The sequence below is a fragment of the Lichenostomus cassidix genome, chromosome 13 (genome assembly GCF_008360975.1).
Source record: "Lichenostomus cassidix isolate B80296 chromosome 13, HeHo_3.0, whole genome shotgun sequence".
NCBI lineage: Eukaryota > Metazoa > Chordata > Aves > Passeriformes > Meliphagidae > Lichenostomus > Lichenostomus cassidix.
Genome location: NC_139494.1, coordinates 11,393,655 through 11,410,480, shown reverse-complemented (window position 1 = coordinate 11,410,480; position 16,826 = coordinate 11,393,655). Strand labels below are relative to the sequence as shown.

Genomic DNA, 16,826 nt, shown 5'->3' with positions numbered 1-16,826 from the left:
TCTATGGCATTAATCCAGGCAAGAACAGATAGAAACACTATATTTAGGATGACTAAGATGCTTAGTTGAGAACATGGATTTCCATCTGGCATTCAACTAAAAGCTGTATAAACTATTGCCAGATATTTAAAAAAAGGTATGATCTTTTGTATAAACTGAAAGGTGGAAACATGGATTTGTGTGACAGAATCAAGATTTTTACAGCGCCACATGCAAAGAATGTGAGATATCATCCGAAGGTCTCAAAATATTTCTTCTCTCCAAAATTTTTTTTCTTTCCGGGGTAAATCCCTTCTCACTTGCATAGATCATCTCACTGTACCAAAAGCATTAGGAGTACCAACACCTGTGTGTCCAAGGCAAAAAGTTACTTGGAACAACTTTAAAATCCCAGTTGTGAAGCATTGATTTAAACAACCGTCTGGTTAATATTTTACCAGCACACACACTTTGTAACTCCTTTCCTTAAATCATTTTCCTCAAAATAAAAGAATGCATATTTAGCACCCAGGGAAGGATACACTGAAATGTGTATCTGGGACTCAGGCCCTGGCAGCAAAATGTTTAATACTGGTATAATTTCCAATGAGCTATAACAAAGTGAGGGGCATTAAAAAGCCAGCAGTAAAAAAAGTGATTTAAACGAGCTCAGTTAAATCATTTGTGGCTTTCTGTATTATTTGACCAAGTATTTTGCAAGGAAAAGGATAGTGTGAACAGCAATGAAACAAAAACATTACACATTTTATTTTGCAAGGCAAATGCATACAGCTCTTAAAGGATTGATGCTACTCTAATGCTCGTTAAGAAGTCTTTTGAGAGGTTTTAAATACAAATCGATAGTTCTTTGCATTTTTAAAACTGAATTAACACCTCTTCCCCACCCCCAATGCAAACAGGTGACTGTGATCACAGAAAGCTTTGTAGCTGAAAGGATTTCTAATCAACATCCCTGATCCAGGCTCTCCACTCCAGCACCTCCCTTGGCGGGAATCAGTCTATAGTGAGATTACTACGCATGAAAGGAAAGAGCCATCACTTAATGCACTTCCTATGCAGAGCAGCAGATGTCCAAGAGGATTCCAAGCCTAATGCTGATGTATAATGCTGATTCCTGAAGCAGCATTTAACTAGGTTTCTGCATCTGTAACCTTCAGTAAAGAATGCTATTCACATGGTGAGGCATGTGGTACTGGAAGCAAGACACAGATTCAGTGAACTGGATGGAAAGACTCTTCACAATTTGAAGAACTGTTTGTTTATTCCTTCTTTCATAAATTTCTCTAGTGAACAGTCATTTACAAATACCACATAGCAATTTGTGCAGTCACTTAAAGAACCTCCATATTTAAACAAAATTACAGCCTAAGTTTACAATATCACAAAATAATTTTTTTTAATCTTAAAATGTTTGCTTAAATTTCCTTGTAAACACACATTTTGTAGCAAACCCAGGGTTTACTCTAGAAATCAAGAGGCACAGGTGGCCCACACCAGTTGAAATACATGCTTATAAATTCTGAGCATTATCTTATTTTTCAGAAAAGATTCAGCAGTCCAACAGTATCTCAAAGATTGCACAAATCTCGGACGTTCAGGGAGTTGTTTTCAACCTCAAGAACAAAGCAAAATTTACAACTGCTTTTAAACAAAAAAAAACCTTCTGCTTCAATAGAAACTATGTCATGGAGTAATACATCATTGTTGCATTACTTACAGTAAGAGCATACATCTATATATGAACCCCAACTTCACCCTCTTCTCTCTGATAAATTAGATATTCAATTCAAGCTCTCACTCACTCCATCTTCTTAAAACACAAAGAGCTCACACCCACATCCTCACCATCACAACTTTCCTACACATGGGGATTCCCCACCTGCCCCACCTCACCGCTCCTACAGCTCCCTGTGTTATCCCAACCCAAACTCTTCCCCCCACACACCCCACAGCTGGCAGCTGCTATCCTGGGGTTCTGCTGGCTCGCTGCAAGGTAGGTAACTCCACTCCAGACTTGTCCAAGCCCACACTACTCACAGTGAGTTCCCAACTCAGGACCATGCCTCAGTTTCTTACCACTTATTTCCAACTCTGCCCAGTGTGATTTCTTTCCATTGGCTGCTTCCTCTGAGGACATAATTGTGTACATCCTCCGTGGATCAGGTGGATCGTACTTTTCCTTGGGCATTCCTATTGGAACCAAAAGGCAACTGATTAATTGAGATATTATATACTGAGAATTCTTTAGAAGGTATCTCCCGTTTCAGTTAAATTGCATATTGGTCATTTGCTCTGAATACTTTTCAAACCTACAGATAAAGGTAATGTGCCCATTTACAAACATTCACAAATGGGAAACAGTGCTGTCAAACAGAGAAACAGATTGCTGATGCTCATAGAATGGCAGACAACAGCCTAACCCCTCACCCAATAATTTACCAAAATCTGTAAAGCAACCTAAACATTAAGTACAACCACCTTCCATGGGTAATGTCATTGTGTCCTTCAAAAGCAACACATCCTACTGCAGGATCTTGGTGGTTCATCAAGGAAACTTCAAAAAGTGATGGTCACCAACCACTGGGATCTCCCTTATACTCATACAGAACACATTTGTTAACAACTTTGATTATCTATCAGTTCCAGGTTTACTGCAATTCTCAACTTTTCACACAAATCAGGATCAAGAAAATAATTAAGGTTTCAAGAAGATTTTCAATTCTTTAAATCTGCAAAATGCTAGGTTCTAATCCAACCTTCACCCTAACTCTACAATCTGAAATATTGCACCCAAGGCAGGTATTTCTGTCACTTTCTTCAGCCAGGTATTCAATACAGAAATTTAACTCCATTTTTCTCACTCTTTTTCACATATTTCCTGGTAACTTTATAAGAATCATTTTTCTATGTTAATTTTACCATATTCAATCATGCACCATGAGAGAGAAGCAAATATTCCTCTCCAATGAGCTATAAATCTCTTCATATGAAAGAGAAATTAAACAATGCTGGCTCAAATCAGAGTTAAAAACACATTACAGGCAATATTATGCAATTATTCAGCAAAATACATTACAGCAATATGATAATACTACTCAAATCCACTCAATAAACAAGCAGCTATATTGGTCAAATTTCTAAGGACATCTTCCTACCAGGTCTTTTAAGGCTTTTTCATTTTTTCATGTCCTGGGACAAAGTGAAAAATACTGTCTTTATATAAAATAATCTAAGTAAGTAAGTAAGTAAGACTATCTAGACTTGTAATCTGTTCATTGATTTTACTGAAAAGTATTTACTCTGCATGTTAAACAAAACAACAGAAATTTACCAAAAACTTTCTGTTAACTATGCATCTTAATTAAAGTAAAGCTTTTAAGAATCACATGCTTACTTTAATACAACAGCTCTTTTACGAATTCACACTGCTCCTTTCCTTTCCTACTCCCACTACTGGTCAAAACCAGATTTCTGCAGTGAAAAGAAATTCCCCTTTAAGAAGTGAATTGTGGGTAAAAGGATCAGATTATAAATAGCAGCTGGGTGAGGCTCCTTCCAGAGTGAAGGCACTTGAGTACCCAGGGTGCTGGAATCACCAAGTGTAACACCTTTTTCATCAAACTTAACTAATTAAATGAGAGGAGAGTGGATTATAATCATCAGAAAGGTAAAAGCATAACTTCTCCCTCCAATAACTATGCAACTGGTGCAAGAATATATATATATCAAAGTAATGTACAGAGCATCACTGCTAAAATTTCTATGTATAATTATATATAATTCACAAAGACCATCTAGGAACACTCTAGGTTGTCAGGAAACATTTACCTTCCTCAGATATTTACTGCTCTCTCTTCCTGCCACTCCCTGAATTAATAAATATGTTCCAATTTTTCGAGAAGCAGGTATAGGAAAGACAGAAATCTCATTCAGTACAGAAACACGAATGCTCCCCAGAGCACACTCAATCACATGCACTAATTAACAGCTTTGCTGGTACCAGCAGCGTATCACTGCTCGCTGCTGGAAGAGGATGACACACTTTTCCAGTGGGTTTTGTTAATGAACACTAAAACAATTAGAGATTTAAGAATCTGAGGGTTTAACGCTGGATCCTGGTGACCCTGCACTCCCAGTCCACCCATGGCACCACCATTCCTCTCAATAAAGTTCCTGCTCTCAGTGCTTTTCCTGCTCTCACTGCTGCATTTCTCAGAGGATCAGTCCCTGCTGTTTAGGATTACCAGGTGCCAAAAAAGCAGCAAACGCTTGAAGCCTCCTGGCTGAAGAAGCTGCTGCTGCCCAAGAGCATCACTGCCATCAGCCATATCAAGGGTACTGTCACACCAGGCATTAGCACATCTTCATCTATCACCCAGAACTGAAAATTTCTCAGGAACTGACAGCAAGGCTAAATTTGGGTTGTATTTCACAGAACAGCAAAACATACAAGTGCAACACCTTGAATTGCATTTCAAAACTTCACAGCATGGAATAGCTCAAGAAAATCAGTCTCTTTTACTGTCTCCTTTCTCCACCTCCCCAAATCCAAATTTAGCACCTGCTGAGCTGCTACAGTTAAACACAAAAGCTGAGGTAAACATCAGATTAAGTGATACAATTTTGTCAAACTAAAGCAATTTTTAGTAAGACCCATAAAATAGTGTTGAACATCCTTAGAACCATTGATAACTGCAGCTTTTAACAATCATCATGGTAATTTTCAAAAGAGCTTATACCACTTGTAATTTTCACTTGCACCAACACAGATGGTGAAAGCACCACTAATGTTAGGTTGTTATCCCAGACAGTAATCCGTTTGTAAAGGAGAAAATCTTTATTATGAAGATATGACATGGATTCCTGGAACACACTCCATATTACATAAATTTAATTAAAAGGAAAATGAATTAAAATTAAATGAAATTGTTTACTATCTCATACCAGGTTATTAAGATTGTCATTTTAATAGTTGTAAAAACAGAAGAGAGTTGAAGTGAGTGTGGCTGCCCACTCCCACCCTGGGTCACTCAGTCCCCACACCCCTAACCCCAAAGACACTGAGCCATACAAGGCCAATAAGGTCAATGTCGATTCTGAGACAGGGAATTAGATCTCCAGCCTCCAGCGCAGACACTGTTTTAAGTCCTTATTTTACAGAGGGTAATGAGAGAAAAGTATTGGGACAGGGTGAGGGGGAGCAGGGACTGACAGCCCCTTCAGGGAAGGGTGACCAGGATCAGAAAGAGAAGGAAAAAACCTGAAGGTTGTTATGTCAAGGGAGGGCAACCTGCTGGAAGAAGAGCTGACAAAGCTGGCTACTACAGCAGGTGGGTGATGGAGCTCTGGCTCTGGCTTCACTCAGAACAGACCACTGGAGACAAAGCCAAATGTTCCCATGTTGAGCTGCACCTGCCCCAACTCTGCCTGTCTCTCCAGATTACAGCCATGACTGCAACCAGGCCATGCACAGCCAGGCTGGGCACTGGGTTTGGAATTGTCCTGGACAGTGACAATGTCATTAGCAGCACCAGGAGCTCCTGGGGTGCACTTCCAGCTGCAGCACCAGGGCCATAGAGTGCACCACAGCAGGAGGAGCTGGTGGCCTAGAAAAGGACGTCCTGGAGGCCAAGCTGGTTTAGATACACTGCTCCTGTAGAAGAATGAAGAGAGTTCAGCTCACTGCCTGACAAGACATTTGGAATGGTAAGTGTCCTTGGCTATGGACAATGGGCAAAGTGGAAGCTGGACTATGAGGTAGGTAATGCTCCAGGCGACTATGGAAACTACCAATAAATAATGTCTTTTAAATGGAGGAATTAGTTCGCTCTGAGTGACAGGGCAGGAAAGACGATGACTTTGTTTTTTGCCTTTCCACACTTCTGCCATTTTTATGAAACTGGAAGATGGCAAGGAGGAAGATTTAAACCAAATAGGTAGGTGAGCAGTTACTTTGAGAGCAGGATTTTGGGGGTTTTTTTGAGCATCAACAGAAAATACCAGAGCAATTCTTCATTTCCTGCAATGCTTTCTACAATACCATGATAAACTAAATCAATTTCATAACTAAATGTATTGGACAACTCCTGTAGGCCAAGTACAATCTATCCTTTATACTGTTACTAGGGATGTAGATATCAAGTTTGCCCCTAAAACCGCATCTTCTTCCATATCACATTTTTAACGAGGAAAAGAAAACTTGAATTGTAAAACTGTGTAGAAAATGATGAACAAATAAGAGCAATAGTGTTCAGATACAACTTTAACTGCTCTAATCAACTATTCTAAAGTAACTATTTCAATACTTACTACATGCCATCTGTAAAACCCATTTACAAATCTGGGAGCACCTTTAGAATATGTCAAGATCACAATGCTGAAGCATTCCAACTCTGCTTCTGAAGCTTCCTAACACGTTAGTGACTTCTTTTGACTTTTCCTCCTTCCCCTCATCCCCTTTACTTGCTATTACTTATCACTAGCAAACTAATGCAGACCAGGAGATAGCCAGGAGGGGAAAAGAAACAAAGGAGCACCACACCTGATGAAGTGCAGAATTACTCAAACTTTTTGCTACTTTAATTAAAAACAGTGAATAAACTATGCAAATCTAGGTCTAACAAAGTGAGTAACAAGACAATTGGAGTACATTTTCCATTTATTGATGCAGTGCAGTATTACTTGCCAAATAAATTACTTCTGAACCACTGAAAAGTAGCAGGATAGAAAGCAATCTATTAAGTTGCTCGAAGATTTCGTAAGAGAACAATAGCACATATGAGAGACTTTTTTGTCCCTTTCTCTCTCCAAACCCTCACACTGGAAGCTCACCCCAGACCATTCTTTTGTAACCTTGTGCCTTTAACCCTGAAGCTCTTTTCCATGCAATCCAAAGTTTCATTTGAAAATGGGTTCCAATGACCTTCTCCACAAATATAAATGTTTCTTAAATTGACTAGTCTGTTTTGAATTCAAAGTTAATTTAGGATCCTCCACACCCTCAACCACTTGCACTGTGGTTTTACAATGCATGAAGCAGAACTAAGCTGGTCCTGCTGCAGTTCCTCCTCCCCAGGACCTTGTCTGATAACAAAGGAGCTGCTGAAGAGAATTAAACTGGCTAGGGGGGGAAGACGAAAAAAATATATGTTTGAAGCAGACTAGCTTCCTGTGTTATTATTCCTGTATCACAGGAATGTATGTGTGGATTTGCAGCTGTTGAAATCAGGACACCACCGTAATGGCATTTCTGGCCACACTGACACAAAATCTCCTCTCCCATAGCAGGAAGCAAGCTCTTGCTTCCAGCTACCCTCACCCAGTTAAACAGTAACACTGAACAAAGTCTGAAATCCTAACTGAAGGCAAAGTACATTGCCTTTCAGATAACTCAAGGCTGCAGCAGTTCTAGCAATGTACAGGCTAATCAGATGTGTTAAACTGTATTTAATGGGTTAATTTCTACTGTTGAGCTTTATTAGAATTAACAGAAATTATTGCTTTCAACTCCAAAGTGACCCTCTTCAAAGGGAACAGAAGTAGCTCTAAAAGATAACTACCATGCTTTGGTAAAAAATCTTTAAGGTAATTTCACCGTGTTGTATTTCAGTTTTACTACAAAACTGCAGATTTGCCCTTTGCTACTTAAAGACTCGCTACCCCTTCTTTAAAAAGTGCTTTTCCAAAATGAATCAAGCTTGCTGCTTTCCCTGTCCTGTCACTGGTGGCGCTTTACTGAGCAAGTTATGAATTTCTATGGGAACTTAATACCTTTCAGCTTGAAGTACAGGCAAATAAGCAGCAACACCATCCCTGGCCAGGATGACAAGGTGCAACATCTGTCACCTCCTCACAGAAAAGCAACAGCAGCTTGAACAGGGTTTATGGTAAAGGTCAGTCCCTGCAGAATTTACACACTTGACTTGATGAGTTGAGTCAATGACTGTATTTATCCTCAGCCTGTTCCATGCCTGGGCAACAAACTAGACAGTGATGTCAATACTGAAAACTGATGGAAAAACATTCATGGGCAAGATAGCATGATGAGGAAGGGAAGCAAATACCCAATGCCTGCCAGATAAACATCAACTGCCAAGTGATGTAAATTTAATGTACGTCAGCCAAATTCTTATTTTAAATAATTTGGTACCAGCTTCCCCCATCTAAGAGTTAAAATTTAAACTAGAAAGGCAGGTATTTTTCTGTATCCTGAAATTTAGAAGGCTTTGTAGGAACAGTTTCAAGTCACCTTATTGCTATCAATGTCTTATTCAAAACATACTAAATTGGAACTTTATTTTTTAAAAAATAATCTTAACATGTGCCGGTAGTTTTGTATTTCCCGACTAATAGCGGGCATACACCATAACATGGAAGAATATTTGCATTCTGCTATGAAATATAACTTGCTACATAATGTATATTTTGTTGCAGTACAGTATACAATATATATTTATGCTACCCATTTTACTCGTGTATTTTATACAATATATATTTTGCTACACTGAACAAGCAGACAAACCAAAGTTCAGGAAAGCAAGTGTGGGCCATCACCCAGAAGAAAAAAAATCTGAAATAATTAAATCTGCCTCAAAATTGAGAAATCCACACTACAGTACATTAGAACTAAAATCACAAATATTTTCAGAATAAACAGAAATTTAAGGACTTGCTTATCTACTGAAATACAACCGTACATTTAATTTTGCAGGCATGAAGCAGATCCCTCTATTGAAATATATACAAAGAAAACACCAGTGTTGCAAGAAACCACATATTTATTTTTTCCCTACTACTATGCTACTTCAAGGCAAATATCAAGTCTGTTGTGTAAACACCTATTATTTGTGGACTAGTACAAACATTCTTGGCATTTTATTTGAAAAAGGCAGTTCAAGTGATTTTTTTTTTTACAGTAAGTCTTTAGTATTGAAAAAAATAAGGCTAGGAAAAATCCAATTGGGAAATCAGCTAAAGGCCAGCACCTGAATTTTTCAAAACACATGCTGTAAATGAAAAATTTCCTCTTGCCTAGTGTGGGAAGGGATGGCACGTCCCAGCTGTGGGCATACGCAGAACTGCAACAGCACAAGGACAACTCCTGAAACACTCCCCACTCCCAAGAGACCCAACCATAACATGTGGGAAAGTGTCAAGATCCCTTTAACCCAATTTACAGCTTGATGTTGGAATAATCTAAATTAAAAATATTTTTAAAAAAGCTGTTGAATCAACACTAAGTCAATTGGTTCATTCCAAGTGCTTTTTTACCTGCTAAGACCACATTTTAGTAGCAGTTAGCATATTAAGATGTAACAGCTTCATCAGGGATGTAATGCTTCTCCACCGTATTTTGAGGACTTCTAAGACTGTAATTTTACATGACTGCCAATACAAACCCAGCAGTTACCCTTCCTCTTTTTCAGACTTAAGAAAATGCAGTGGGATGTGAACATGCATCACAACTATGTAATAATAAATACAAGATACTGATTAATTCAATATCCATTAATTCATGTAAGTATATCTGGAATATTACTAATCAGATGAGTTATTTGAATTTGCATATGTAAGTTCTCAGAAGTTGACAAACGCTTTAATATTCTTTCAAAAATCTATAAAGCTGTTAAAAGTTCAGCAAACCCCTTAATCTAGCCAAAGCTGACTAAAATGAAACATAAACCTCCTGAAACTTGAGCAAAGCATCCTAGTTCAGATAAATTGGGCCATAAATGTCAAAGGATTTACTTGCTGTCTTCAAATCAGGAAGGCTCCATTAGACTAGAGAGCACTGTCTAGAACAGGCTTTAAATTTTGTTAAGTTCAAAACTCAGTCATTTCATCTTTTTAAGAAGAACATATTAAATTTTGACCTGCAGGTATTTCAAATTTAATTACGGTTTCTTTGTCCTTCGTAACTGCTTGTTTACGGAAATGCAAACTGGCTGGTTCCAGCTGGCAGTGGCAGGCATAGGGAGGATGTCATTTTCCAAACTTCTGCTTTTCCTACCCAACCCCTGCCTATTACCATTTCCCACAGATAAGCAATGTGCAGCTCAGTATTTTAATGGTGTACATGTAATCCTCTAAACCTTGCACAGTGCAAAAAACTTGTTTATCATCATTTCACGAGTGCAAAGAAGCAATTGTCACTTCCATACAAAAACTAGTTTGGGTTCAAAAGAGTACTCTAAAATGGTCAGAGTACAAAAGGCACAATTCAACACAGAGGTCCTTGACTGCTCCATTTTCTAGACAGGCCTACAAGACAGATCTGTTTTATCAGACTCATGATAAAAAACCCTCAAATTCCCACCCCTTACCCTGCACAACATCTAATCATTTAGAAATGTGACGTCCAAATGTTCTCAGTGTAACAAACATGGTCCAGATGATTAGAATAGCTCTTAATTATCAGAAATTGTATCTAATTATGACTATAGTAAAAGGCTGCTGTATACAAAACAAACAGTAACACAAAACCAAATTGCACAGCAAAGACTGACCTTAACTCGTATCCCTGGAACCACATTGGCTAGCTAATGAGTACTACACAGCATTCAGCTTTTTGCACATTCTGTTAGTGTCTTCTGAAATGCCAATACATTAAAGAGATGTCAGGTTCACTAATTACTTTAAGAATTTAAATACATTGCATTGCATTACAGAACTGTACACTGTACGAGTCAGATGGAACCTAAAAGACCAGCTTTAAAAGCAAGAGCTGTGTTGTAAAACATTTAGCTTCAGGTTTAATAAACGTAGGCAGAGACACCAGGGCTTAAAAGCTTCACCTACAAATGTCTCTAGAAAGCTGAAAATGGTCTTACATTCCAAAACATTAATATAGTACCAACTCCCACTCCACTGGTCGTATCCAATCATATTTGGCAGTTTACTTATGATTCTTCACAATACATGGAACATTGATTCTTGTTTTAGGAGACCTAGTGCAGAATTTCTTATCTTGGTCCAACTCAGTAAGCTATTCCAAATACTGGCATATGCACCACCACATTCCTTACCACATTTTTATTTATGTGTCTGCAGAATGCTTCCCACATTTCTGTTGCTTCATGGGTGAAAACATGAAATCACCACACAAAACACTATTTCTTAGTCTTACAGTAGAACTAAGGAGTAAAAGAGAACTTAGCTACCTTAAATGAAGTTTGGACACGAGCTCATTTTCAGCATTCCAGCTGTAGAACTGAACTAGAGCTTGACAAGAAATGTCAGTATCTAAATCCGAAAATTTCTGTATTCCTAAAACACAATTTCTAGATACCTAAATGCTTGTTTAGTATTAGTGTTGCTAAATTGACTGAGGGTCAGGATGTTACAGAACTCATCGCACACGTGCTCTACCCATCTAGCCACATCCTGACAGAAGCAAGCAAATTATTCACAGATTGGTTTTACTTCAAGTTTAACCAACAAGCCTGAAAATGTTTTTCCACAACCACAATCTTGCGCAGCACAGCCAACTCGACTTCTTTCCTGTCCCCATGTTCCACTGCATCACCACCTTCTGTTGTGTTGATGCAGCTGTTTGTGAGACAATACTGAAAACCAACAATGATACCCAGCTAAGAAAGTGAGGTTTATAGGTTGTGGGGGTTGGGGTTTTTTAAATAATGAAATATGACCACTCAGCCACATCACTGGTAGCAGCATTACTCCAACAACAGTTGTACTGACATGGATTACGCGGATTTAATGAGCAACCAAAGTAGCAACTTTTCAAATTCTGCCACTGAAGAGAAGCCCTGACTTACTATATCAAAAGAAACCATGAGGTGATCTAGTCCACTGCTCCCCGGACAGAAAGCACCTATGTCACGACTGACCACCACAAATCTACAGAGGTGGATCTTTCACCATATTCCTCATAAAAACTAGGATTCCTTCCTAGTTTTAATTATTTTTCACACTTAGCACTTGTTCCTAAAAGCTCTCATTCCTTATATTTAGCCATTACGATGCCATCTCCTTGCTGACAGGTGATACACATCAGATGGTGCATGGCCAACCCTGGTGGTGTTTTAGTTTAGTTTCAAGCCTTCCTGTTTTTGTAGGACAAACGTGGCCTTTGTTGCAAAAATCCCATGAAAGATCTGTCTCTGAAGCAAGCTTTTTTCTGATCCCTGACTCTGCAAACTGACCTATGCAGAGAGATACTTTTGTGGAACGGCATTTAAGTCAGATCAATGTGCAGGATTCACATCTCACCCATCAATATACTCCAAAATAGCTCAAGCCATAAAGCTGCACATATTATTTGTAACATGCAGGATATGACATTATTGTACATTCCTGGTCTCCTAACCATGGCAAGATGCTGCACCCTCATGACAGGAGCCATCACTCAAATTGCTTCAGCATGTTCTGGAAAACTCATCTTCCAACTGAAAGTGCTGCCTTGCTAAGGAAATGGGGGAAGCTCAAAGGATGCTTTGGAGATACTGTATTATAGAAAGGAACAAAAACTTTAGGAATGTCTTCAGGTAGGTTGCCCTTCACTTGCAGAATAAAGGCTGCATACCAGGAACATGAACTAAGATGCACAAGAGAGCCATCCAAATATCCAGGCTCTGATCACAATGTCGAGTTGGCAGCCTCCATAGAACAACTAACAGCATTCCCAGTCTAAAAAAATCTGAAGTCAAATCAATCTCTTCCTGCAGATCTCCACTGTAGCATAAATTGGAATCCTAACAGCAAGTATTTTAGTTCTAAAATAAACAACTGTATATATTTACTGCTCTTAGACCCTCCTTGATTCATACACTAGAAAAAAAGGTCTCTGAGGCATTAACAAAAGGATTCATGTTGCAGTCTTACAAAAGGAAAAATTGAGTTGTTGCCAACCTTTTTTTTTTTTTAAAATAAGCACCATCTTGGAAGTGCAATTAGTAGCTAAAAGTACATGTTAAGCATTTAAACAGCTTTTTCTTTGGGACCTGCCTAAGCATTCCTAAATTCTTCAAGACTTCAACTGCAGAAATCGCTCCATGTAGAAATTGTGAATGCAGATCCCCAAGCTCATGCCAAGATTCCCTTGTTGAGTGGACTTGTACAACCCAATTTCAATGCACGAACATAAATTATGTCACTTAACACAATGCTAATAACCTTGCAGGGTATTGTACAATAATCACACTTCCAAGTGTGAAGCACCAACACTTTAGAAGGAACAAAACAGATGAAACCCCGCAGTGACTCAAGTTTGAGCAATTTATGCACAAAGCTTTCAAAATTACACCACGGAGAAGGCTAAATTTAGACTGGAATCAGTAATGTCAGTATTTTGACATGGGAAGTAGTGTAAAACCTCAATATATGGATTAAAAACCCCAGATACTTTGTATGCAACAGGGTATGGGTCAACCTCTGCCTCATGCCACTAGGACTAAAATCTGGTGGTTGGGTCTGTTCAGAAAATTCTTGTGGTGTTTTAAGGTTGCTGGTAGCTTTTTAAAGCTCACCATACACAACCATAACCTTTCAATACTACATATATTTCCTGACACTAAAACCCCTATAGAAGTGTCAATTCTTGCACATCCCTTCAATTCTGAAGACTGAAAGGCATCCTCATTCTGTGTAGAATCTTTGCTTAATGTGGCCCCATTTGAGTCTGGGATATAATGGTCAGACTGCACATACACAAGTGTACAGCCAAAAAGACATGAAAAAACCAGAAAATAATTTAAAACTTAACAGTCTGTTAGCAAACAGAACCAGGGCCTCTGCAACAGGGACTGCATAACTAGATGGAGGAATTCTGGTTCACCACCTGGACTCTTGGGCATCACGGTGAGCCAAATAACATGGCATGCTGCTCTACAAACAGTAATATTCCAGTTTTTTGGTGACAGATTAACAGGACCATTTTTATTTTTACAGCCATGTTTTTAAATACAGATTCTTTTGTTCATCTGTAGAGAAAGAATTTTTAGTTGGCTCAGTCTTGGAACCATTTTAAAGACAGTGGATTCCATCACTGCACTTGCTTAAAAGAATGTCTTCCTAATATCTAGCACAGTCCTATATTAGAAAGGTACCATACTCATTCGATTTGTGACCCTTCATAACATGTTTTCAAGTCTTCATATATAAAATGTCAAATGTATTTACCTGCCCATGCAGTATTACAGTTTCATCTATCTTTATATTTCAGTTCTTCCTCTAAAATTCAAGCACAGTAAACAGCCTGAACATGAAACTGTATTCAGAGTTCAACTTCAGAATGCAAAGAGAAAAGAGATTCATGGTAGGATCCTTTTTAAACATGGGCAGATCCAAGCGATTCAGGTGAAAAGTGAACAAAGGGTTAATCCAAATGTGAAGGGCTCCATTTCAGTAATAGCATGAATAAACCCCCACAGAAGGCTCCATTGCTAGCAGCAAACTCCACAGAGTCCAGATGAACCAGCAGGAAGAACAGAGGGCGGATAATCCTGTAAAATTACCCCAGTGGAAATGTTGATAAATTCCCAATTACGAGACCTGCTCTAGAATAAAAAAAAATGCAAGATACAATACAATTACCAGTCAACACTTGCACATCTTTGTATTTAAGCCAGACAAATACCACAGGTATTTCTTAATCCCTTGGATTTTGAATTAGTTACCCACTGTGGCGAAATCTAGATTATGAAAATAAGCCCCAGAAATCGAATGAAAAAACCAGGCAATCTGCAACTCTAGTTACAAAGCAAATACCCATCCATAAAGCTATATTTTCAGCGATACAATTTTCTATGCATTTGTGGAAATACAGACGGCTGTATTAAAAAACAAACAAAACAAAACAAAAAAACAAACCAAAACAAAAAAACCAACAAAACCTTTAGCTCACTGCATTTGTTTTGAATATATTTCTTATACTACACGAAGCAAAGTAGCACAGATTGACAGAAGCAGGTTGGAGAAGACTTCTGAGATCATCGAGTCCAACCAAGGACTACAACGTAGTCGATTTCATATTATTTTTTTAACGTTTGTGGATAATTGCTGATAAAATATGCGTTCACCATAGGTACCAAGACAGAGACAGGTGCATTAGGTATGTCCTTTTCTAAAGCCTTGTCTGATCCCACGCTTATCGCTCTCCATAAAATTCTGGAGGAGGAAAGGCTGTCCTGCGAGCCCCACGGCTGTCCGGGGGTGCGGGGGCTCCCCACCGCCGCTCCCCCGCACGACGCGGTTCCGCAGGCAGGCAGGCAGGCAGGCAGCACATCCGCCGTGTCCAGCCGGGGCAGTGACCCCGCTGGCCCCCCGGGCGGGTATGGCCTGCCCGCCGGCCGCTCCGCTCCCAACCCCGATCCGGCCCCGCCGCCCCCCGCCCCAATTCCCTCTGTTTATCCCTGCATGCGCCTGTCCCGCGGCCTCGCGCACCCGCCCCCCGCGCCCTCCCATTGGCTGCGGCCGCTGCCACTCACGGCCCCCGCGCCCTCCCATTGGCCGCCGCCGCTGCCACTCACGGCCGCCGCCCGCCCCGCCGCTCCCTCCGCCGGAACGAGCGAGCGCCGCTCCGGCCCCGGCGCCAGCGCGGCCGCGGCTCCCGCTGCCGGCGGGGCGGGGAGGCACGGGAGGGCGGGCGGCTGCCGCGGCTCCTTCCGGAGCAGCCGAAGCGCTCCGCTGACAGGCAGCGCTGCCGCCCGTCGGTGCGCGCCCAGCCAGGCGGATCGGCCTCCGGGGAGGCAGCGGAGCGGGGCGCCGTGCGTGGAGGGTGGACGGGCAGTTCCCCCGATTGATGTCATTTCCCCCCTGCCTTTTGTTTAATTATTTTAAACTCAATTGCACGGTGAGAAAAAAAAATTACAACAAAAACAACAAAACCTACCCGCACCAATAATAACAACAACAACAACAAAAAAACAACTTCAGGCTTCCCGATGCCATTATACTAATTTCTCTTAATTGCCTTCCCGATGCAAACAGAGCCGGGCTCCTGCGCGGCGCCGCCCGGCCTGGCTCCCCCAGCCTCCTTCCCTGCCTCCCGCTCGCCGGTGGGCGCTCGCCGGGCTCGGGCCGGGCTGCTGGGCCCCCTCCCCGCCGCCCCCGCTTCGAAAGCCGCGATCCCCGCCGCCTCCCCGGGCGCGGAGCCTCCTCCGGCCGACCCCGCAGCAGCGACCGCCCAGGCCCAGCGCCCCCCCCGGGACCCCCCCACGCCCAGAGGGGCCTCGGCCCCCCTGACACCCCCGAGCGCCGCGGCGCGGGGGCTTCTCCCCGCCGAGCCCGGGGCTCTCCCCTCGCCGAGCTACCGCCGCTCCTCCCCCACAGCGCACTCCCCCCGCAGCGCTGCCCCCCCGGGCAGAGACCCCTGCTCCGGGCCGGGCGCCGGGGCCGCCCCTACCTGTGGCTGCAGCATCCCCGTCCCCCCGCCGCCCTCGCTCCGCCGCCTGCCTGGCTCTTTGTTTCCTGCCGCGGGCCGGACGGGAGAGCGGCTCCCCCCCGCCTCCTCCTCACACTCATTGAAAGCAAACAAGCATCATGGCGGCGCTGGCGGCGGCGGCGGCTGCGGGCGGGCCGGCCCCCCTCCTCCTCTCCTCCTCCTCTCCTCCTCCTTCCTCTCCTCCTCCTCTCCGCTCCTCTCCGCTCTCCGCCCCACCTGCCCAGGCCGCCCGCACTGCGCGCACGCTCCGCGGCCGCGGAGGGAGCGCGGGGAGGGGGCGGCAGGCCGGGGGGGCCGCGGGGTGATGCGGAGGGAGGAGTTTGCAGCCTGTTTCGGGGCTCGGCCGCAGGAAGGCGGCGGGGGGAAGCGGGGGAAAGTAGCGTGTGGGCTGCGGGGTAAGGCACGAAACCGTGCAAATGGTGTG

At 42.1% G+C, this 16,826-nt stretch overlaps 1 protein-coding gene across 4 annotated transcripts in view; it reads right to left on the bottom strand.

The window, feature by feature from the left end:
• Window positions 1-16,532, bottom strand: part of CNOT6 (CCR4-NOT transcription complex subunit 6) — a 32,713-nt gene extending 16,181 nt beyond the window's left edge. For 2 of the 4 annotated variants that reach the window (XM_085073642.1, XM_085073645.1), the window contains exons 1-2: window positions 16,364-16,532; window positions 2,077-2,190 (exon numbers count right to left, since the gene is read on the bottom strand). In XM_085073642.1, the coding sequence (XP_084929768.1) occupies window positions 2,077-2,188 (112 nt within the window). In that variant the 5' untranslated portion in view covers window positions 2,189-2,190; window positions 16,364-16,532. Of the gene's footprint in view, window positions 1-2,076; window positions 2,191-3,394; window positions 3,483-14,139; window positions 14,469-16,363 lie in introns of those variants that run through there. The other 2 variants (XM_085073643.1, XM_085073644.1) reach the window with 2 other exon arrangements.
• Between the last annotated feature and the right edge of the window lie 294 nt (window positions 16,533-16,826).